General features: G+C 37.8%; 1 protein-coding gene across 16 annotated transcripts in view; it reads right to left on the bottom strand.

Moving 5' to 3' along the window:
• The window catches only part of CEP128 (centrosomal protein 128), a 401,019-nt gene that overhangs the window by 177,695 nt on the left and 199,183 nt on the right, over positions 1-24,141 (bottom strand). Inside the window, exon 20 of one of the 16 annotated variants that reach the window (XM_045060328.1) lies at positions 2,332-3,034. The exons of 14 other annotated variants lie outside the window; for them this stretch is intronic. In XM_045060328.1, coding sequence (XP_044916263.1) covers positions 2,934-3,034 — 101 coding nt within the window. In that variant the 3' untranslated portion in view covers positions 2,332-2,933. Of the gene's footprint in view, positions 1-2,331; positions 3,035-22,237; positions 22,264-24,141 lie in introns of those variants that run through there. One more of the 16 variants, XM_045060330.1, reaches the window with a different exon arrangement.

Below are 24,141 nucleotides of genomic sequence, written 5' to 3' on the forward strand. Positions count from 1 at the left end.
GAATCCATATGACCTTAATTGTCAGCTACTTTGTCTTGACTGTAAAAACAGCCTTGCCAACAATAATAAAGAATGCATAAACTCAATTATTCACTAGGCTATACTATATCCATGTAATAAAAATAAATGAAATCAACATTCATCACTCTGAATAAATGGCCTCAGCTTTAGCAAGAAGCTCTTTGCAAAAGTTCTTACACATAGATAACTAATGTTTTTGCACTAAACAAATTTTCATGTTTGTTTCCTGTTTTTTTCCCCAATTGTTAGATCAGATGAAGGCATCGCATAGGAGGCTCATGGGAGTCCTCCATTCTTATTAGTTGATGAGAAGAAATAGAAATATTGGAAATATTAAAATAATTGGAAATATTTCCCAAAGGTAGTTTAGAAATAACAAAATGACGGTTCTGTCTCTATTTCTGTAAAATAAATAAATACATACATGAGAGGAGACCTTGCTTTATAAAGCTTTGGAGTAACTAAATCAGATAGCTTTAGTAAATTTATTAAAACTCTAAAACATGTTACCTTATTAAATCTGTATGTTTCCTCACCATCAAGGTTGAATTATAGCAAACCCTTTTGAGTGCAGACATTAGATGGATGCAAGAAAAAAGATCAAGAGTTAAAGAGAAAAGAATCATAAAGCAGAAATTTTCTCAGCATACATAAATATTCCAAAACATTCATCAAGAAATTGCTATGAAACCTCACAATACGCCAAGCACCAGAGATACAATGATGGGTAAGAAATGCTTCTTACCCTCAACCTGTTCACAGTCTAAGTAGGAGGAGACCAAACTACATTAAGCTACAATTTGGAGGCATCACTGAAAGCAAATGAGCAGGTGAATTTATAGTGGTGTTAAATAGGAGAGGACAGAGCTGGAATTAAAGACGGCAAGAACAGTGGCGAGATTTCTAGGTTACCCGAACTGCTACGTATTTAAGCATTATCCCCAAGTTCCAATCATCTACATAGAAGATGCAACTATATTTAAATAACACAATTGCTTGGGGCGCCTGGCTGGCTCAGGAGGTAGAGCATGTTACTCTTGAACTCAGGGTCATGAGTTTGAGTCCCATGCTGGACATGGAGACTACTTACTTACTTAATAACTCAATTGCTCAAAAACATGCTGAATATATGTTAGATTCTTAGAATACATACATTAAAGACTTTTAGTTTTGAGAAGCTTAAACAATATTAGGGCACTATGGGGGGTTGTGTGTGCATTTATGTACATATACACATATACTTATATAAACTTTATATATAACATAACAGACTTCTTATATTACAGGCCAAGGAAGTTCTTTTCTAATATGGATAATATCTTAAAATATTTTAAAGTGAAAGCGTTCTGATGTATTCACAAATTAAAATTTATATAATCGTAGAGTCGAATGATGATAGTTTGATTTTGGTGACTGCCTAAACTATATCCCTTTTTAAAAAATCATATAGTAACATGAGGAAAAGGACAAGAGGAACAAGCATACCAAAGTAACAAAACCAGGCTATGTTACTGAATACAAGACAGAGTGATCTTGAAAATATCAACCATCCATTCTGTTCTAACCCGCTCCACTTGCTATTGCATCAGCAAATTAGGTTCACTGTTTTATAGTGTTTTATATTTATGATTGATAGAAAGCACAGTCTGGCAGACATACATTTTCACTTAAGTTACTCAGGAAGAGAGCTGGATGCTAAGTAGCTTCAATCTTCAGGAAATTAAATTTCTCAGATGAGTTGGCCCAGGTATAGATAAAAATCATTGCAAACACACTTTGTCTAAGATATTTAAAAGTAAGTGTAACAAAAAAAGCTCTACATCATGACATAAACCTGGGTATCAGAAAAATACATATGTCTTTTTACGTGTGTGCAATTTCAACACGGTGCAATTCCAAAACCTAACTATCAATATCATACTTAATACCTTACTAAATAACTACCCATTTGTGACTTTCCTGCATCCCTTTACTATACTGAGGTGTCTTTACCATGATCTACTTTGAAACTCAAAACAGGGGCTCATTGGTTAAGTGTCCTACTTCGGCTCAGGCCATGATCTCAGAGTTCGTGGGTTTGAGACCCATGTTGGGCTCTGTGCTGACAGCTCCGAGAATGGAGCCTGCTTCAGAGTCTGTCTCTCTCTCACCCTCTCTGCCCTTCCCCCACTTGTGGCACCTCCCTCCCTCCCTCCCTCCCTCTCCCCCCAAAAAAAGAAAAAGAAACTCAAAATAATTTCATATATAGTATCCTGAAATACTGCAATATTATTAAATGAAAGATGTGAAATATGATGATTTAGTGGGTCAGACATTTTTTTCTTGCATTTTTTTATTCATTAAAAATAAATAGCTAATGTTAGGAATACATATTTAGTTTAAATATTTGCCACAGAATTTTAAAACAGACATTTTTAATAGATGTGCAATATATTATTTCACATTATGGTATTCTTAATGTGAAAAAATGACAGTCTTGTAATGGTTTTCCTATCTCTCCATTACAACACAAATCTACTCTAACAGTAAAGTAATAAATAATGCCACAACTTTTGTATGTTCAACTAGAACATGTATTGTGACCTATAAGTACATGTATTATCATCTCATTTTGAAACCATTAACACAGAAATTTTGTAGTAAAATCCACAGACCAACAAATATAGATACAAACTCATCTTAAACTCCTGGCCTTCCCCAATACCTTAAGAATTTTTTTTTCTTCTTTAAATGGGCAAAATTTACTTCAAAACTTACTACAAGCTGACAAAGGCAAATGATTTTAAGCAGTGGTGTCAATGCTTTCTGGTTAGTAAAAGATAACAGCAGTCATGCAGGTGCCGGGAAAGAAGACAATGTCATAGGTAATCCCAAATCGCCATTTAACCACAATCTTCTCTGGGGTCAGATTCTCAGGGGAGGAATAACCATGTCCAAAGCGACAAAAGGACCCAGAACACCCTCAGCTTATCCACAGGCCTCCGCAACTGAACAGATGACTGGGGCTGACTGCCTGGCAGGAACAGAGGAGAGCAAACTGTTTAATTCTCTCACGAACAATCCAGACCTTTTTAGATTTATACAATTCCAACTTAAAAAATATTATCCCACCCCCCCAAAAAAAGAAAAAAAGATAAGCTACTCACTAAATCTTCACCAATAAAGGACTAACTGCATACCTCTAGCACTGAAATGAAACTGCAGTTTTGTAGGTGACCACAGCTCAAACTAAGTTCCAAGAACATTAAAAATCAGGACATGATAATTATAAGTAAATGAAAAATTTAATACCTTACATTTATTGCCAAGATAGTATGATTTTAAAATAGTCCACATTCAGTAATATTTTTTTAAATGTTTATTTATTTTGAGAAAGAGCACGTGTGCACAAGCTGGGGAGGGGCAGAGAGAGAGGGGGAAAGAACCCTCACAAACTGTGAGATCATGACCTCAGCCAAAATCAAGAATCGGACACTCAACTGACCGAGTCACCCAGGCACCCCCAGAAATATTTAATAAGGTTTTGTAACTGTACTGAATCAAGGAGAGCAATCAAAAAATATACAGAAATCTTGACAAGATTAAAGGTAATTAAAATGTGAAACACACAATAAGTACCATTGACTCTGGGGCATAGAGTGGGTGCAAAGGGATCCCCAAAAGATGAATTCTTCGAACTGATCACCCACATTGAGGGATTTTTGGAAAGGTAAAAACTGGACTTGGGGGTTTGACAGTTCACTGAAATGGAAAAACTCTAACTAGTTATCAGCAAAGGTCAAGGCGTAGAATCCAGCAAGGAGGAGGCATAAGCCTGTTATGAAATGCAAAGGAGCAACACAGGACCTGTGAGAGGTGGTGGAGTGAGCTAAAGAGTAGAGACAGAAGTCTGGTCTCTTCGCATAAGAAGGCTTTCCATCTTTCTCCAGTGAGGGAACATAATATTGCACTAGTCTAAGGCAGTGCTTCCCATAGCTTAATGTGTATTTTAATCACCTGGATATCTTAAAATGCAGATTTGAATTTAGAAGATCTAGGATGGGGAATAAGATCCTACATTGCTAACAAAATCTCAGGTAATGTAAATGATGCTGGTCCATGGACCATACCAGGAGCAGCAAAAAGGTCTGTGGTAACTCTGGAGGTATCAATGGTTTAGGCAGCAGCAGCCTACCCCAGATTGCTTAAAGTCTGCACAGCAACAGCTCAAGATATTTATATTCTAGATCAAATCTAAAGCCTATTTACCAGTTCAACTTACTATCAAGTCCCCTGTAATAAAGACAGAATTTCCATTCAATGCTAATATTTCATTTTAGGTCCATAATAGAAAGGAACCTACATCTTGGGGCGCCTGGGTGGCACAGTCGGTTAAGCGTCCGACTTCAGCCAGGTCACGATCTCGCGGTCTGTGAGTTCGAGCCCCGCGTCAGGCTCTGGGCTGATGGCTCAGAGCCTGGAGCCTGTTTCCGATTCTGTGTCTCCCTCTCTCTCTGCCCCTCCCCCGTTCATGCTCTATCTCTCTCTGTCCCAAAAATAAATAAACGTTGAAAAAAAAAATTAAAAAAAAAAAAAAAAAAAGAAAGGAACCTACATCTACATGTCATTTATGCAGTTCTCAGAAAATACAAGTTATAAACAGTTATGTTCTAGGTCAGAAGCAATAGTGTTGATCTTAGGGTTTATTCACAATTCACTTTAGCCCTTAACAAGACATAAAGTACTCTTTCTTTTTTAAAAAAAAATTTTTTTTCAACGTTTATTTATTTTTGCGACAGAGAGAGACAGAGCATGAACGGGGGAGGGGCAGAGAGAGAGGGAGACACAGAATCGGAAACAGGCTCCAGGCTCTGAGCCATCAGCCCAGAGCCTGACGCGGGGCTCGAACTCACGGACCGCGAGATCGTGACCTGGCTGAAGTCGGACGCTTAACCGACTGTGCCACCCAGGCACCCCAATAAAGTACTCTTTCAAAACTTAATTGAAATCCAATTTTTTCTTCAGGGAGTTTATTTTTGATCATTAAGAATCAGCTGGTATCATTATTTTTGTTTGGGAAAAAAAAATCATCAAGTGTTTTAAAGGTGCTCTACAAGACAAAAATTAGAGGCCATACTTGTTGATTTAAAGAGAGAGAGAGAGAGAGAGAGAGAGAGAGAGAGAGAGAGGGCCCATTGCTAAGTTATGATATCTAAAAATCAAAAATATTACTAAAAGGCAGCTCCATATTTACGAATATGTTTAACTATATCAATAAGTCAGTTGTTTGAAATTTAGACCATAATTTCCCATTTAAAAAATGGTGTTGTCCCTAGGATAGATCACAATGCATAAAGTAGGAATTTGTTTAAAATATTGGGTTCGCATTGCCAAAATATGCATTTGAAAAAATAAGAAAAGGAAAATACTGCAATTGAATAAGAAATCATTTTCAATTTACCTTAGGTGTTAGGGTTTCACAAAGGATGTTTGAGGATGAGGAGGGATGTAGCAGAGATTTCGGTTTCCTCCCAGAAATGCTTTAGACTCTGATACATGACTTCAATTCAAGACTTTAATTTTTTCTCGGAAGACAGAACTCTTCATTTGCATGGTTTCTATACATTAATCACAACTAAGGATATTTTGTTTTTTAAACTATTAAGCTAATCATATTATTTGCAGTTTACGAATGGGGCAATAAAAAGGAAAGGGAGTAGATATGCTTCTGGAGGCAAACCTTGGAAAAGAAAGAGGAGAAGAAAATTTGTTGCAGGGGTTACCTCTGTGCCTCCGAGAAAGAGACTGCCTATCGCAGGAAACGTAAAGTGCAAGACAGACAAAGTGGAAAGCACACAAATACATGACCTCATGCGGGAGAAAATAGGGTTTGGGAATCATTGGTCAGAATTGTCTTCACTGGTCTTGAAGTTGGAAAAAGGGCAGACGATGTTGCAGAGAGCAGGTGACACATGCGTTGAGCTTTGAGAAAGAATTAGTTCACCAGCAGTTGAAGATGGAATTTGAAACAGAAAAAAAAAAAAAAAAAAAAAAAAAAAAAAAAGCATATCCGAAGGGCCAAGATATGAAATGGTGGAATGTGCTCAAATAATGTCAAATGGTGTTGCTGGAGGGCAAAGTGCCTGGGAGAGTAAGAGTATTAATAGATTTAAAGGGTCCACGAAAAACTTTAAGGTTCATATAGTGTATCCCTTATATAACAAAATACTGTGGAAAGGATTAAACAAAGGTAAACATCTCCAGATCTCTTTGTGGATGAAACACTCTGGTATTACAGAGAATAGACTGGATGGTGGAAAGACTTAAGAGATAGGGGATGTGCCATGAACAGAATGTGGAAAGTCTGAACCACAGTACAATAGTCACTGGGAAAAAACAACGACAGAAAGTGGTGGTGGAGGGGGGTGTGGTGTATTGATTTTCAAACTATGAGAAAGGTAAATGAGGACCACTTAGTGACAGCTTGGTTATTGGGATATGAGGGGTGTTGCAGGATATTGAAAAGACCTGGAGGGTTCTAGATTGGTTGAGTGGGTAGACAGGGAATAAAGGAAGACAAGTTGTACATGAAAGAACATGGTTGGTGAATATTCAGATATACTGCATGCGAGCTACTTGTAAGAGATCCAAGCAAATATGTATTTGAAAGGCTGTAAGATACCCAAGTCGGAAAACTGAGGAAGAGGCTGGCTAGAAGTCATGAGCATTTGGATGTTTAAATCATGACAGGAGACTACATCTTCCCAAGAGCACATGAGGTATGAAAAGATAAGAGGGTCTAGAATCCATATTTAGGAAACACCAAAATTTAAGAAATGAATAGAGTAAAGGAGCTGATAGAGGAGCTTGGAACATGCTCAGAAATGCACTTAGCAAGCAGAGAAGAGTGGTGTCAAGCGTTCACTGAAAAGAGAGTGGTCATCAATGTCAAGTGCTACACAGAGATGAAATGACAAGTCCCCTGAAAAGGGGCCTTTGGATTTCACCATTAGGATATCAGCCCTGACCTCAGTGAAGTAAGTTGAGAAATCAGATTTCAGTAGTTCGATGAAAGAATGGAGGAGCTGCAAAACGTAATGAGCGAGATGGTTCCTCACAGGACTTCGAATGAGAATAAAATTAAATTGTACCTAGATGGGGCATAAAATTCAGAGAGGGTTGTCTTTTTGACAGAGCAGACTTAAACACATTAATATGCTGAAGGAAAGCAAACATTACAGAAAATGGGTGCAAAACACAGAAAAGAGAGAAAATAACTGAGGTAGGAGATATTGATTCGGGGCAGAGAAAGAAGGCTGCTTTTCAAGCGGAATCCTGTCAGAAGACTGGGCATATTATCTGGATTAAACCTAAGACATAACTTCTTGATACTAGCTGCTTATGTGTATTTAGGTCGTATCAAATTACCAAATGCCAATATCTGAAATTTAAGAAATAAAAAAGTTTTCCAAACATCAAAAGTAAGGAACTCTATACATCAATTTGACTTTTCAGGGATACAAGACTTCCTTCTCTTATTTTAGCTTTACTATAAAAGATCTTACAGATGAACTAGAAGTATAATGGTAGGCCTCCTTATACAATAAAAATAATTTAGAGGTACTAAAGAGTAGGTAATGGATTTTCTATTTTCATGCCATAATTATATCTCCCAAAATGTATCTAACCGTCATTCAACTGAATGTCTTCAAACACATCTTTTGAAACATCTGAGATTAGGATTTTTTAATGAAATACTTTCTAAATTACCTATTTTTCCCCTCTCTAAACTTATTACTATTAAGATCACATTTGAAAAACCTTATTTAATTGATTTTATTCTTAAAATAAGAAGGCACAGCCATTTTCTTTTTTGTCTGTGCTTGCATTTTGTTTTTAATAACTCATGCTAACTTGGAAAATGCTGAATAGAAAATAGGCTAACATTTTTAAATAGAAATACAGAGGAAGTTATGCTCTAACATCTGTTCTATCTGCTTACCTCAAAATGTGAAGATATGTTAAATCAGATTTCGAATGTGCTTTGTTTTATTTTATTAAACAAGAGTTCAGGGATGATCATAAGAAGATTCATTGAACAAAGAGTGAGTATGGCAAAAGATGAAAATCAGATACACTTCAACATTTTGGGAAATATCATTATTATGTCATCTAAATAAGCAAAGCTATTTCATAGGACTTGTGTACTTGCGTTTACAAAAAGGAAAAATGTATATATTTTAGAGACCATAGGTATTCTAGCTACAGATGTTTAAAATTATTAGTTTTTAACTTGTCTTTCTGAGGAATATGGGCTTTGTCCTGGTCAGTCCAAAGCATCTATCTGAGTGGAGGTTACAATTAGTAACTAAGGGTTTTGCTTTGACTTAGTAATTTAGCACTTAGGGACTTCAGGGATTCAAAGAGAAAGAACAGGGCACGTGGGTGGCTGGGTCAGTTAAGTTTCCGATTCTTGGTGTCAGGTCATGATCTCCTAGTTCATGGGTTTTAGCCCCACATCGGCCTCTGTGCTGATGGTGGGGAGCCTGCATGGGATTCTCTCTCTCTCCCTCTCTCTCTGCCCTTCCTTGGCATGTTCGTTCTCTCTCTCTCAAAATAAAACAAAAAATACAAGGAGAAAGAACAATGTAATGTTCATCTTCTTTCATGCAAAATAGGATTTTTGGAGCTAGATATCAATTTGAAAGAAAATACTGTCTCCCATTTTAGCAAACCAAGGGACAAGCTCATTGAGCTGACCATATAGCTTTAAAATAACGGAGATCCAAAAGTAACAGGACATGATAAACAGGAGACTCGGTTCCTTTTATAGCTTAAAAGAGGGCAGGGAAGAGAGAGGAAAACAAACAAGACTGTCTCACATATGAACTGATTTTCCCTTCTCGGTTCTCTGTCTAGAGAAGCAGCAGTTCATCAGATTAGCAAGGGTAAAACTGAGGGGAGCGCAGGGCTCTCGATTCTTGGTTCCTGTTCAAGACTCTGAAAAGTGACTGCCTCTCAGGCTGCCCTAGACAGCAAAGACACAGCGCCTTGGCAGGAGAGCACTGTCAGGTAGCAGGGGGACCCAAGGTTCAATCTGCCGATTAGCCTTTGGCTCTTGCGCTGTCGAGAAGAAAGCAGAAGCCGCTGACAGTCTGGCGGGGGCACCTACCTCTGAGAGGCTGCCATAATGAAGGGAGGCTACAAAGCAGATGGTTCCGTGGAATCAAAGTGGACACATATCCAGGTCTCAGAGGAACTGAGGGCAGCAGCAGGAGGGGACGGGAGGTCAGGTTGGCCAGTGCTACAGGAAACGCTGCCCGAGATGAAATGCAGCAGATGACAAGTTACACCAGCTACAGACTCCAGCCATCAAATAAACGCCAGCAGGGAAGCACCAACCAAATGGATGAAGAACTTCACTCAGGGACAGAGGAGCCAGGGGAGGCAGGCTTCTCTTCTGCCTCAAAGATACGTAAGTTGACCTCTCCCTGATGCTGAAGAGGTGATCTGAGAGACTTAGCTTTCCTGGCCTAAGACAGACTGAAAAGGACTATTTTAAATTTTAAACCCTATCTGCCATTTAGTTCACTCTTTCCCACTAATTTTCTTCCTGCTCCACCATCGGCCTTCCCACCTTACACTTGGAGAGTCCGATGTTTCAGCTGTTCAGGCTAAAATCTTCAATATCATCTTTGACTCCCCTCTTTTTCTCAAATTTCCCAACTACACTCACACTCCCCTTTGCCCACTCTACTCTAATCACACTGGCTTCTTTGCAGCTCCTCAAATAAGCTGGACATACTGCTGCCTCAGGGCCTTTGCACTAATGCCTCCCTCTGCCTGGATGCTCTTCTCCCATATGCACGTACATTTTCTTTCATTGTTTGTTCCAACAGCACTTTCTCAATGAAGCCTACCCTGATGATCTTATTTAAAATTACACTTTTCCTTTACTAGCATCCGTTAGCCCTCTAAGCCTCTTTTGTATGCCTTTTCCCATGGCAATTATTACCATCTAACGTACTCCATAATTTACTTAATTTGTTTTTGTCTATTGCCTGTCTCCTGCCAGTAAAATGTAACCAATACAGCTGTGGGGATTTCTGTGTATTTTATTCACTGCCGTATCTCTAGTTCCAAGCCAACAACAACCAGCATTACAAGGAGGCACTCAACAAATATTTGTTAAATGGTTGATTAACCAAAGGTATAAGATTCAAGAGGAAAACCAGATTATGGACCAAATTAAAGAACCCACCTTTTTTCTCATACATCCATTTGCCCTTGACATTACAGGTGCTCAAAGGTGATTTATTGATTCTTCATCATATACATACTCCTGATCATATTCTTATTGTCACCTTTCCCACAGTCCCCAGTGCAGCTCCAGGACTAACTGATGTCTAATAAGAGTAAAATCAAAACTATGAGCGGCATTTAAATATAGCAGCTAACATTTACTCAATACTTCCTAGCTGCTGTTTGAATCAATTTTTCATCTATCAGCACATTTGATACAACAATCCTACCCGCTGGACAGTATTATCAATGCAACTTAACAAATGAAGCAACTAAGGAACAGAGAGGTTGGGAAAGTTTCCCAAGGTCACAGTGTGGTAGAACCTAGGCAGTGAGACTTCAGGGCCCATGTTCTTAACTGCATCCTATAGTCATGCATTTGCATAGGGCTCATGTATTTCCATAGGGCTCACACATTTGCATAGGGCTCATACATTTGCATAGGTTGCCTGGATACCCTGCAGCAACCCCACTGCCCCTTATTTTCCACACCATATTAAGAGGTATTTCTTTTAAATCAAGCGAAAAAAAAGTCTCAGAGAGGTATAGGAATACAAATACATAAGGCAAACCACTAACAAAATATCCACACACAACAGGGGTTTTTAATCACATAAACGTCACCACTTAAAAATATACACTCAAAAAGTGTACACTCAAACGATCATTTGTTTGTTCATTTGTTTCTACTATGCTTATGGTAACTTAGATGAATAGAACTAAAGGAAAAAGTTATTAAAATAGAGAGTAAAAATGTATGGATTGACACATGAAGCAAGAAAAAGATGGCCAGAGATAAAAAAGTAAGCAAAATCAATCACTAATGTGTTAAAACACATTTTAGTGTGTTAAAACACATTCTAGTGTAGAACCTTGGAAAAGTCTCTTAACCTTTCTGGGTTCAGTCTTTCATTTGTAATAAAGATAGTTATAAACAAGAAGGTATAAAGGGACCCTCCTGGTTCTCAAAACTGTGGCTGTCTCTAAGTCTAAATTAAGTTGTGTACGTAAGTTCCCCAGCATCTACCAAGAGACCTCATTCTCTGTAGCATCCCAACCGTTAGCATGCCTTCAGTTACTGAAGATTTCCAGAGGACTCTGTGTTTGTCATGGCATATTTAAAAATGTTTTTGCTGAGCAATATCAGTTTTTAAGACTTTATTCAGGTCCTATTCTAATTAAAATTTTAAAAATCAAAAGCTAAAAAAAATCAAAAGCTAAAAACTAGGATTCAGAAAAAAACTGTGTTTACTATTCTAACTAGATTTGATGTCTGATTTTCTTATAATAGTAATTTCCCATTCAAAAATAGTAAAGTCAATGTAATCTACTTTTCAGCTTTTTATTGTGAGATAATTATAGGCTCACATGCAGCTGTAAGAAATTATAGAGAGTGATGTCTTATACTCTTTGCCCAGTTTCCTCCAATGGTACCATTTGGCAAAACTAACATTCACTATCGCTACCAGGAAGCTGACCTTGGGATACAGCCCATGGACTTTATCCAGATTTCACCAATTTTTACCTATACTTGTCTGTGTGTGTGTGTGTGCGTGCGTTATGGGTATGTGGTATATTTAATTCCATGCAATTTTATCATTTTAGCATATGTGCAGATCTGTGTAAACATCAACACCAACATAGTCAACACACCCTATTTTCTTATTTTTTCCTTTTCTTTCTTTTTTTTGAGAGGGAGCACACTAGAGAGCATGAATGGGGGAGGTGTTGGGGAGGAAGGAGGGTGAAGAGAGAGAGAGAGAGAGAGAGAGAGAGAGAGAGAGAGAGAGAGAGAGAGAGAGAGAGAGAGAATCCTAAGCAGGCTCCATGCCCAGCAGAGCCCCACACAGGACTCCATCTCACAAACCGTGGGATCATGACCTGAGCCGAAATCAAAAGTCAGATGCTTACCCAACTGAGCCACCCAGGCGTCCCTCTGTTTTCTTTTAAAATAAGAGAAAACCAAAGAAAATTGTTTGGGCAATAGCATCTTAATTTAGATTCAACCCACAAAAGGATTATTGATAAAACCTTAAACTACAGAATTAAGAAGCTATTTAGATTACCAAGATAGATGCTTATGTAATGGGAAAAACACACTAAAAATAACACCTTTATTTCTTACCGCACAATTAAATTTAGAATGACAGTATCTCTGGGAATTAATTTAAATATGTAGGCTTATATCATTAGAAGATTTTTACAAAGATTACACTGGGATTTAAGCAACCAGTATTCATTTGAAGAATGAAGAAAGCCATAGGGCAAACATTACAGCCAAAAAGTTAACATTTTAGCCAAAAGAATATTCAAACTAAATTTTCTAAGAGGAAAAAAAGAGGTAACATATGTTAAATGAAATTTAGGATTTAGTTATGTGAAAATAAAATTACCTTTATCTTTTAAAGATAACTGTTACAACCCTTATCATATCTAAAAAATTAATAATTTTATTTATTTTTTAACGTTTTATTTATTTTTGAGACAGGGAGAGACAGAGCATGAATGGGGGAGGGTCAGAGAGAGAGGGAGACACAGAATCTGAAACTGGCTCCAGGCTCTGAGCTGTCAGCACAGAGCCCGACGCGGGGCTTGAACTCACGGACAGTGAGATCGTGACCTGAGCCGAAGTCAGACACTTGACCGACTGAGTCACCCAGGCGCCCCAAAAATTAATAATTTTAATAGCATATTCAAATACTATCAGGTAGTCAGTGTTCACATTTCCCTGACTTTTTTTTTTTCATGTTTGTTCGTTTGAATCAGGGTCATGCAATGCAATTTCACTCATTACACTGACAGATGGGCCCCTTCAGTGCCTTTTAATCTATAGTTTCTCCCTCCAGCTAGTTTATTCTCCATATACTTTTGTTGTTGTTGAAGAAAGCAGATCTTTTGTCCTGTAAAGTTCCCACCGTCTGAGTTCTGCTGATTGAAATTATTCCTCTGCATTTACTATAAGTCAGTAATTAGATCTACAGCCTTGATCGGATTGGGTTCTGTGTATACATGTGTGAGAGAAAGGGACAAGATTATTTCATAAAGAGTCAACAGCATGTGGTTCTGGAAACATCTCAAAATATTTAACACTTCCCTTTGGGGCACCTGGGTGGCTCAGTCGGTTGGGCGTCTGACATCGGATCAGGTCATGATCTCACTGTTGGTGGGTGTGAGCCCTGCGTCGGGCTCTGTGCTGACAGCTCAGAGCCTGGAGCCTGCTTCAGATCTTGTGCCTCCCTCTCTCTCTGCCCCTCCCATGCTCATGCTCTGTCTCTGTCTCTCTTTCTTAAATAAAAAAAAAAAAAAAAAAAAAAGTTAAAAAGGAAATATTTAACATTTACCCAGTGAGAAGTGGGAGGCATGGGGGGCTGTGGAGGAGGCACAGTCCCACTCTGAACATAGACCAACTTGTGACTAGCTTGTAACCAACCCCATGCAGGGAGGGGATGCTATGTCCCCTTGGAGAAGGCAATGCAGCTTCTGCACAATTCCCTAGGACACCTGCTTGGAGCCCTGAGGCTGCCAGGCTGTGAGGAAACAGGGTCACGTGGAGATTCTCTTGTAGGCGATTAGTCTTCAAGTCATTCCAGCCCACACACCAGACAGTGAAAAGGACACTTCTCTTCCGTGCTGCATATTCCTGCATTCTGAATGCGCCACCCTTTCTTCAACTAGCTCCCTCCTGATGGGCATAGCATTATTTCCAGTCTTTTGCTATTAAAAGTAATACTAGCAGCTCAGTCGCTTAAGCTTTTGTCTCCTGCATGCTGTCCATGGAGCCTGCTTCAGATTCTCCTTCTTCCCCCTGTCCCTTTGCCCCTGCCCTCCCTACCCACCCCCCAAAAAAGTAATGCTGTGATAAGTAGTGCTATGGATTGGGCTTTTTGTATTGTTGCCACTGTATCTTTGACATAGATTGCTAGAAGTAGGACCAAGGAGTTGTTAAAAGTAAATGCTTATGAAAATCAACTAGATTCAAAGTCACCTTCAAAGGAGTCGTAACATGTTGCATTCCATAAGCCATGTATGAAAGGCTTGTTTCCTCATAGTTCCCAGATTCACAGACATTCTCACACATTTGGACTTTTTAATAATTGTTTATATATCAGGGATAACACCTCTTGTCTATCATAAGACTTACAAATTTTTTTTTCCCAGTCAGCAATTTGCTTACAGTGGGGGTTTTCAGCCATTTACAAAAATTTCTGTGCAACCAAATTTATCCATCACTTGATTCCTTAATGCTTCTGCCTTTTAGTTAGTATTAGGTAACTTTTGCTTACTGTCAGACTACAGAGGCATTTGCCCAGGTTTTTTCTAGTATTTCCATAATCTCATGTTTAACATTGAAATCTCTGATCCATTTTAAACGTAATCTGGTAGATGGTGTCAGAAATGGATCTAACTTTTTATCTTTTTCCATATAGATATCCAGTTATCCCAGCACAGTTATTAAAAAGTCTACCCATTCCACTGATTTAAAATGTCAGCATTACTTTTTCAAACTTCTGGATCTTTCCTGAATTTTCTATTCTGCTCTACTGGGCTGTCTAGTAAAAAAAAAAAAAAAAAAAAAAAAAAAAAAATATATATATATATATATATATATATATATATATATATATATATTACAAAGGTTTAGAACCACTTTTTCTCATGCTCTTCTTTTACAGGATTTTGCTGGATATTCTGGCTTTTTCATTCTTCCAAATGATTTTTCTAATCAGTTATATAGAGCACTAGTTTTTCAAAAACAAATTATTAATGTTTATTTTTAAAAGAATGAGAGAGAAAGAGACAAAGCTCAAGTGGGGGAAGGACAGAAAGAGAAGGAGACACAAAATTCCAAGCAGGCTCCAGGCTCTGAGCTGTCAGCACAGAGCCTGACGTGGGGCTCAAACCCACAAACTGCGAGATCATGACCTAAGCCAGAGTCAAACGCTTAACTGACTGAGCCACCAGGTGCCCCTAAAGCACCAGTTTAAAAAAAAAAAAAAAGAACCAAATGCCGAGAGAGAGAGAGAGAGAGAGAGAGAGAGAGAGAGAGAGAGAGAGAGAGAGAGAGAGATTGTATGCATATAAGACTGCATTAAATTCATAAATTAAGAATAAATGATACCTTTATGATATTTGAGTGTTCCTATCCAAGAAAATGGATACTTTCTTCCAGTATTCACTTCTCCTAGTATACTTCTATGTCTTTTAGGTGTGTTCTACATTTCTCTGCATGTGTTTTTTGACATTTCTTTTTAAGGTTAGTTATACCTAGGTATTTTGTTTTCTTTTTTGATAAATAAGTGCCGTCTTCACTTCTCTTTTATTGACTGAATTTTTTTTTCTGAATGGTTCAGTTTCTTACTATCAACAATTTTGATAGTTTGCAAATGAAATGTCACAAGGAACATCTGCCTTCCTCAGAGATACTACCTGATCTATGGAGTGTCCTCTAATTGGAGACAGCTCATTAAGAAGTAAAGCATAATTGGGGCACCTGGGTGGCTCAGTTGATTAAGCATCGGACTTCAGCTCAAGTCCTGGTCTCACGGTTTGTGAGTTCGAGCCCCATGTCGGGCTCTGTGCTGACAGCTCAGAGCCTGGAGCCTGCTTCAGATTCTGTGTCTCCCTCTCTCTCTGCCCCTCCCCTGCTCACGCTCTGCCTCTCTCTCTCTCTCAAAAATAAATAAACATTAAAAAAAATTTTTTAAAAAGAAGTAAAGCATAATCTGGAGCTGGAAGAAGTTTGTAATGGGATCAATACATATTTCTCATTTGCTCCTATAATCAATTCACAAAAACCACAAATAGATTGTCATCTTTCTGTTACATACTGTAGAGCAATATGGCAAATGTAAAACGTGGAAGATGAAGACCAAGAGATTGGCTGAAATAGGAATTCTCCTGGGAAAAAGAAGTAGTCAGCACAGCAATTAAATCTAGGCTAATAACTGGTTTTGAATCCTGACCTTTGAGTGGAAGAAACATATATTCTACATACAGCTGCTTACAAAATAACAGCTACTTACAAAAAAACAGCTCTTTGTTGGGGACAAGTATGGATAATCTCAGAATAATGAACTCATATGGTAAACCGGTGCAAAAATAATCTCCATCACCAAAGGGTTTTAAACATAAGCTAAACAGTTTTTATGTTCTTATCAGACATACTTGATAATTAGTTACTAGGCAATATATCTTATTGAGTTTATTTTCTCATGTGAAATCCCACAACTGTAGCATGAATTCGGTATATCATGTTAGCATAAGATAGAAGAAAAGTTAAATTCTGATAAGACACTCAGAAAAGAAACAATATATACTTATTCCCATCTATTTCAGAGTCAACTGGATTCATACATATTCTGCACAAGCTACCAAAGTACCAGTAAAAAAAATACTGTTGTAAAAAGTAATAGTAACTTGTCTATATCATAAAACCCAGGGTCACCTGAGTGGCTGAGTCAGTTAAGTGTCCGACTTTGGGTCAGGTCATGATCTCGCAGTTTGTGAGTCCTAGCCCCGCGGGTTCTGTGCTGACAGCTCAGAGCATGGAGCCTGCTTCAGATTCTGTGTCTCCCGCTGTCCCTGCCCCTCCCCTGTTCACACTTTGTCTCTCAAAAATAAATAAACATAAAAAAAAAATTTAAACCTAATTTCTAGTACTTTCTTTTCCACAAGTTATTTTGGAATATTGTGCATATGAAAGGAATAGAGACTTCCATTTACATACTTTCATTAAGTAGTATTCAACTGAATATAAAGTAAAGCATGTCACTTATAATTTAAAGTTAGGGTAAACATCTACCTGCCCAAATTCCCCATAACTACTCAGGAATTTTACAGCATGTATATTCCATTGACTTTAATTGGATATTTTCTTGAACGGAATAAAAAAAATCAACAGTGATTTAGAATAAATAGAACTGGCACGTGCAAACTACACAAAACATTTACACAGAACAATTTTAAGACCATAATATGATTTGGGAAATAAACCATCTGATATCCAAATTGTCCAACAGTTTTTCTTCTTTAAAATGATATAAAAAATTATAGGCTAAAATCATTAACTTGCACACTCTGGAGCATTAAAGGAAATCTTGATAACTCCCCAAATGTAACAAACATCCATCCTCTTTAGAAAACAAAGTATGGCACCCAAAAACAAAACAGTCCTTCAGGCTTGCATGAAAAGCTATCTAATTTTGTTTTTCTGATCTCCAGAAATGGTTTTTACTCTTTCTGAAGATTGAGTTACAAAGCCAATAAATTCACTTAGGACACCTTTCCTATTCAAAATCAGGCCCTTATTACTTATTCTTTTTCTTTCTTTTTTTTTTTTTTAAACATTTTATTTATTTTTGAGACAGGGAGAGACAGAGCATGAATGGGGGAGGGTCAGATAGAGAGGGAGACACAGAATCTGAAACAGGCTCCAGGCTCTGAGCTGTCAGCACAGAGCCTGAGGTGGGGCTTGAACTCACAGACCGAGAGATCATGACCTGAGCTGAAGTCGGCCGCTTAATGGACTGAGCCACTCAGGCGTCCCTACTTATTCTTTTTCTAATGAAGGAAAAAGAACACTCCCTTTAAAGTATGGTCTGAAGATTGACATATGAGACTAGGCCATATATATGCACACACATACAGTGTGTGTGTATGTGTATGTATACACCTATGTGTGTGTGTTTATGTATATTGTTTTTTCGTCCTAATATGATACTTACATAACATCAAATAATACATAATCAAAAAAATGATTATTTTGTATGTATTATACTAGTGAGAAACCAGTAAAAGAGAAAACAATGAAATTGTAATACTAATATATTTGTTTTTTAAAATGGAGTGAAAATAATTCCACAGGCCTAGTGGTATTTACTTATTTAAGTATTTTCATGCCAATTCACTTTTGATTATCTTATTCTACTTCAAATATAAGTACATGAAATTAATTTGTTCATTCAAAGTCCAGTGACTATACCTGGCCATCCTAAGGAATTAGTGTATAAGACCATAATTCAATAATCCTCTTTAGAAACTTTTTACTTTGCAACTTAAAAAAATTGAATATAGGAAGGTAGAAAAGTTTGGAAATACAAACACTAGTGTTAAGATCTGTCTCCAGCACAGCAAGGAGTTTGAGACAGATAATTTTAAGAGAAGAGTAGCATAGGGGCGCCTAGGTGGCTCAGTCGGTTAGGCGTCCGACTTCAGCTCAGGTCATGATCTCGCGGTCTGTGAGTTTGAGCCCCGCGTCAGGCTCTGGGCTGATGGCTGAGCCTGGAGCCTGCTTCCGATTCTGTGCCTCCCTCTCTCTCTTCCCCTCCCCCGTTCATGCTCTGTCTCTCTCTGTCTCAAAAATAAATAAACGTTAAAAAAAAATTTTTTTTAAAAAAGAAAAGAGTAGCGTACACCTTCTCTAAAGAGCTCAGTTGACATGTTGACATATTGTATACATATGTATACATTGTATACATATGACAGTTGACATATACAATTCTATATTGTAGCCTCTTGATCATTTTAACTTCTGCATTCCCAACTGATTCTATCAGATCCGATAGGCTGTTCTTAACACTTTCAGGAATTTAAAAGGAGGCCCATGGCTTTCCTGTTCCACCTGACTCCATCTAGCACCAAGGGGATTTAGCCATGAATGTGGAAAGCACTGCACATATCCAACAGCTACTTTTCAACCACCTTTTGGGCCTAGAGGTATTCACACTGTCCTTAAGAAGATGTATCTAGAAAAGGGGCCTGAAACTTGAACAGGCCTGGCAATTTTAACAGGGAATTCTGGAGTCTAGTAGCCAGAGCAGGATCTAGAAAAAGGAGATAATATGGCTATGAGTGGTTAGTCATGTTTCCATGCCCCCATATGCTCCTTATCCCATAGAAGGATGATCTAACACACAAGGCCCAAGGCAGGCACTCACACGTATCCTTAAAGGGCAGTTGGAGAACACAATAATCATCAAGACTTATATACCTGTTCAGTTAGAAACCTTCTTAAAATTATGCCAAACAACCTATCGCAGTCAGGAACATATCAGCTATCCCATCATTAATATTCTGAAATGACAACCATGTCATTGACCAGGCTGTACTTTCCCTGCGCCTCACATTCCCCATTAGATCCAGCTCCAGCTGGACCACAGACTACTTCCAAATTTCACCTAATGTACAAACTCTAAACTGAAAATGTGAGGTTGACCTAACTCCATCTTTTGCCCTGACCTATCTGGAAAGAATACCAAAGTTAAATTTAAACACATCAACGGGGTAGTTGAGGTAGACACAGGCATACTAGCAGGCTGAATTAATACTGTAGACCCTTGTTAGTACTAATAACAGAGCAGCTCTCCAGAAGAACACTTTATGTATGGTATTACAGGTAAAGAGCAGTTTCCCCATTACTGCTAGCATTAGCCTACAAATAAGTAAAAGGAATCATCATACTCACTTACTAGAAAACATCTGGTTGTTGATATAAAACATTCCTCATAAACTAGTATCAAACACATTTCATCTTATTTTATTCTTCCTCTCCCACTCTTCATCTGCTGAAATTTACTCCTGCTTCTCATCTAAGGAAACTGTTTTCTATTTGTGCCTTCCTGAATTTCATCCTATTCCTGGGCAAACATGGCCTTTTCAGAATTCTAAGACTCTGTAGGCTGTTTCCTTTGGTTCCTTCTTCACCTGGCAAAACTGTATTTAAACTTCAGAGTTGAACTGAAATACTTTTCAGTTCTCTGACCCTTTCAGGTAGAGGTAGTACCCTTGTTACATGTGTATAAGCACTTTATTATTACCTATAGCCATATATACAATGGGGCATTGAAGTGAATCCATGGACTAGTGGGCTATAATCTCCTCTAGGGGAGGGACGTGGTTTTGCTATTCTTTGAATCTTCCCAGTCATGCGCAATAGGTTTATTTTTGTGTATGTATTTAAAGCATACAATGTTTTTAAATACAGTAACTTCTGTTCAGCATCCCTTGTAAGTACTGGATGAAAGAGAAGGTTGAAAATGGCGTTAGTGGTTTTGCTTCTAATTTTATCTAGATTGTATTAGTCATCCTGCAAGTAGTCTACTTGCACAGAGAATCAAGAGTCAGTTGCATGGAAAATCTTGGTTATTAGAAACTATGTAAAAGCAACTGGAGCCTAGCCATTCAGGGCTGCAGTTTCCCATTTTGTTTTTCAGCACCTAGTGTTTACTCTCTTGCTCTGCTGAGTGGTGAAAAAGTAGAGAATTCAATTGAATGAATATTATTTGTTTACATGGGACCCAATTTTAATATTCTGAAAAATGTAGCTACTTGTAACAATACTAAATATTGCATCCTTTTACAATATAGCAGAGCCCAGCAAAATATCAAAATGTAAATCTCAGACATCTAATTGTACAATATACTCCTTCCTAAATAAGTCCATGTTTTCTTTAGGACGTATGTATAAATTCAGAATTTTAAAATTTGTACATGGATTGCAACACCCTTCATACACACGCGTGCACGCGCGCGCGCGCACACACACACACACACACACACACACACACACACACAGAGCTATTTCTCTCACTGGGAATATAAGCACCACCATTCTGAAATGGGAAAGGCAACAGAAAAATAACAGAAGGAAGCCTATTGCTGAAAGGACATTATATATATGGAGCATTAAGGTGTGTTTCTGCACATGTGTGTATGCACACACGAGTACATGTATGTGTGTTGGTCCAATCAAAGGATAGAAGGTAAGACTGATACAGTGGTAATCTAGAATCTACTAGTATCAGCAAGAAGGGATCTAGAAAATTACCCAAGATCTTTCATATTTTCTCTGCTGACTATAGCTACATCACTTCAAAGTCCCTATAATACTAATAACTAAGAACTGCTCTCCTGGCCTTTCACACACTTTACCCACACCCCACACTTAAGAATAATAAAACCACCATGTAGAAGGAGCAAATCAACACCTTAAAAAACATGGAACATTTTAAGAAGAGCAGTATTGTCCAATCAGTCAGATATATTATCAAAAGGCCAGTTCCCACCTTAAAGCATGAGTCATTAGGGCATAAAAACCACATAGTTTATCCTATGAAACCATAATTTGAAGAATATATAAAATCCTACCCTCCCACAAGTCAGTAAGTCAGAAAACATATATGTGTTTTCTGCCTGTTCTACTAGGCAAGAGCAAAACATATACAATTAAAAAATAAAAAGTTAACCTCAAACACTGATAAAAGCAATGAAGAAAATATATGAAAATGTAAGAGCAAGTTAGAATTACTGAAGACAGCTTTTCTGTGGATGTGACACAGATGTCAAGAATGATAAGGGGGCGCTTGGGCGGCTCAGTCAGTTAGGCTGGCTCTTGGTTTTGGCTCTGGTCATGATCTCATGCTTTGTGAGTTTGAGCCCCATGTCAGGCTCTGCACTGACGGGGCAGAGCCTCCTTGGGATTCTCTCTCACTAGAGAATGTTAAGCCAAGAGGTTCCTTGATCTATTTCACATGACAGTCATTTAGTTGCTGTATTACCTTGGGCAAATTACTTAACTTCTCTGTGCCTGAGTTTTCCCAAAATGGAGACAGTAACAGCACCTACCACACAGTGCTGTGCCAAAGATAAGATGGGTTAACATTTTAGCACTCAGAACAATGTTTGGCACGGTAAATTGGAAAGTGAGTTTACTACGTCATTAGCGTTAATATTATTTACGTTATCCATGTACAAGTTTTGCATGAAAATATGTTTTCATTTCTCCTGGGTATACACCTAGAAGTAAAACTCATGGGCATTATGGTAAGTCCAAGTTTAAGTAACTGCCAGACCATTTTCCAAAGTGGCTGCACTATTTTACATTCTTACCAGCAGTGTGTAAGCGTTCCAACATCTCCATATCCTCTCCAACAGTTATCATCTGTCCTTTTGATTATAGCTGTCCTGGTGGGTGTAAAATGGTATCACATTGTGGTTTTGATTTGCATTTCCCTGATGGCTAATGATGTCGAGCATCTTTTCATGTGCTCATTAACCATTTATATATCTTCTCTGGAGAATTGTCTATTAAGACCTTTGCCCATTTTTTAATTGAATTATTAGTCATTTCATTATTGAGTTGTAGGGGCAAAGCAAAATACCATAAGCAAAAAGCAAAAGTTAATTGAGAAAAAAATAATGGTCAAATCTAGTATATCATGTTGGTTCACAAAATTTGTAAGTTTAAAGGGAAAGACTCTTCCCATAACTCACTTTGAAGGATACTTGTCCCTTACATAGTGACTAGCAGAATCAGAAGTTGAATTATTTTAAAGACTAAATGAAAGTACTAGAAATAAAACCCTTGAAACAAGAAGGAAGTGCCATTTTCTTCAGTTTATATAGCAGACTATAACATTTAGAACTCATTTCTTTAGAACTCTTGTCTGACTTAGGCTCAGGTCATGATCTCACAGTTCGTGAATTCGAGCCTCACAATGGGCTCCAGGTTGATGGCGTGAAGCCTGATTGAGATCCTCTGTCTCCCTCTCTCTCTGCCCCTCCCTCACTCTCTCTCAAAAATAAACATTAAAAATAAATAAATTATATATGTCACTTCATATGGATCTTCTCAGAGTCTGAATCAGTGAACCCTCATTTGCACATGACTTAAAGCAAAATGGTGAGCCTGTTATTTTCCTGTGTAGTTGAACATGTGCATCAGACTGGAATAATATCCACAAGTCTTACACAATCCAGCAGCAATGACTTTACTGACATAAAGGACAGTCTGTACAAATTATTGTCAATTCATTAATTTTAGTATAGGGATAATTTCACATTGGTATTTATATTGCTTCCACCTTTTCAACAGTCTCATTGTACTTAATTCTAAATTCTAGTTTAAAAAAATGATGACTTAAAAAAAATTAAACTAGATTCAGTGGATCCAAAATTTATATGGCACAAAAAGACAATTTTAGTAATAAAGTGATACAGCCTACAAGTTATAATTATTGTGTGTATATGTTGATATGATATATTTCACATATGATATAAAGTGTATATATATATATATATATATATATATATATATATATATATACCTAATACCATATATACCTAATACCATATATACCTAATACCATATATACCTAATACCATATATACCTAATACCTAAGTTTTCAGAAATTGAAGGAATAATATTAAGAATAGGATTCTGAACAGAAAATACATAGTAGCAGAAAAAGTAGAACTATCATTTCCAAACTAAATGAAATTGTTTAGCATGATCTTATAGTGATACTGGGAAGTATTATTTAACATAAGAAAACAAAAATGGATCCTGAAAGTCCCTGCTGTGTGGTTAAGGATGTGATTGGGTACGTTAATCTGTCAAGAATCTGTAAGAGGAGGGAGAGACAGGTTTAACTAAGTTTAAGTCAAAAAGAATGAAATACAGCGTCTGATCAGGAAGGGCACAGGCATAGGGGAACCTGGGTGGCTCAGTAGGTGGGGTGTCTGACTTTGGCTCAGGTCATGATCTCACAGTTCGTGAGTTCGAGCCCCGCGTCGGGCTCTGTGCTGACAGCTCAAAGCCGGGCACCTGCTTTGGATTCTGTGTCTCCCTCTCTCTCTGCCCCTCCCCTGCTTGCACTCTCTCAAAAATAAGCATTTTTAAAAATTAAAAAAAAAAAGGCAGAGGCACAAATGAGGGCAAATGGGTACAAGGGCTTGACACCGGCAAGCCTAGGATTTGCCCAACATCTTTAGCTCTTCTCTGAGTGTTAGCTTATTTGTCTGCTATCACAGGTTGGTTTTTTTTCCGTCCTTACATGAAA

Source organism: Felis catus, chromosome B3, assembly GCF_018350175.1.
Source record: "Felis catus isolate Fca126 chromosome B3, F.catus_Fca126_mat1.0, whole genome shotgun sequence".
Taxonomy (NCBI): domain Eukaryota; kingdom Metazoa; phylum Chordata; class Mammalia; order Carnivora; family Felidae; genus Felis; species Felis catus.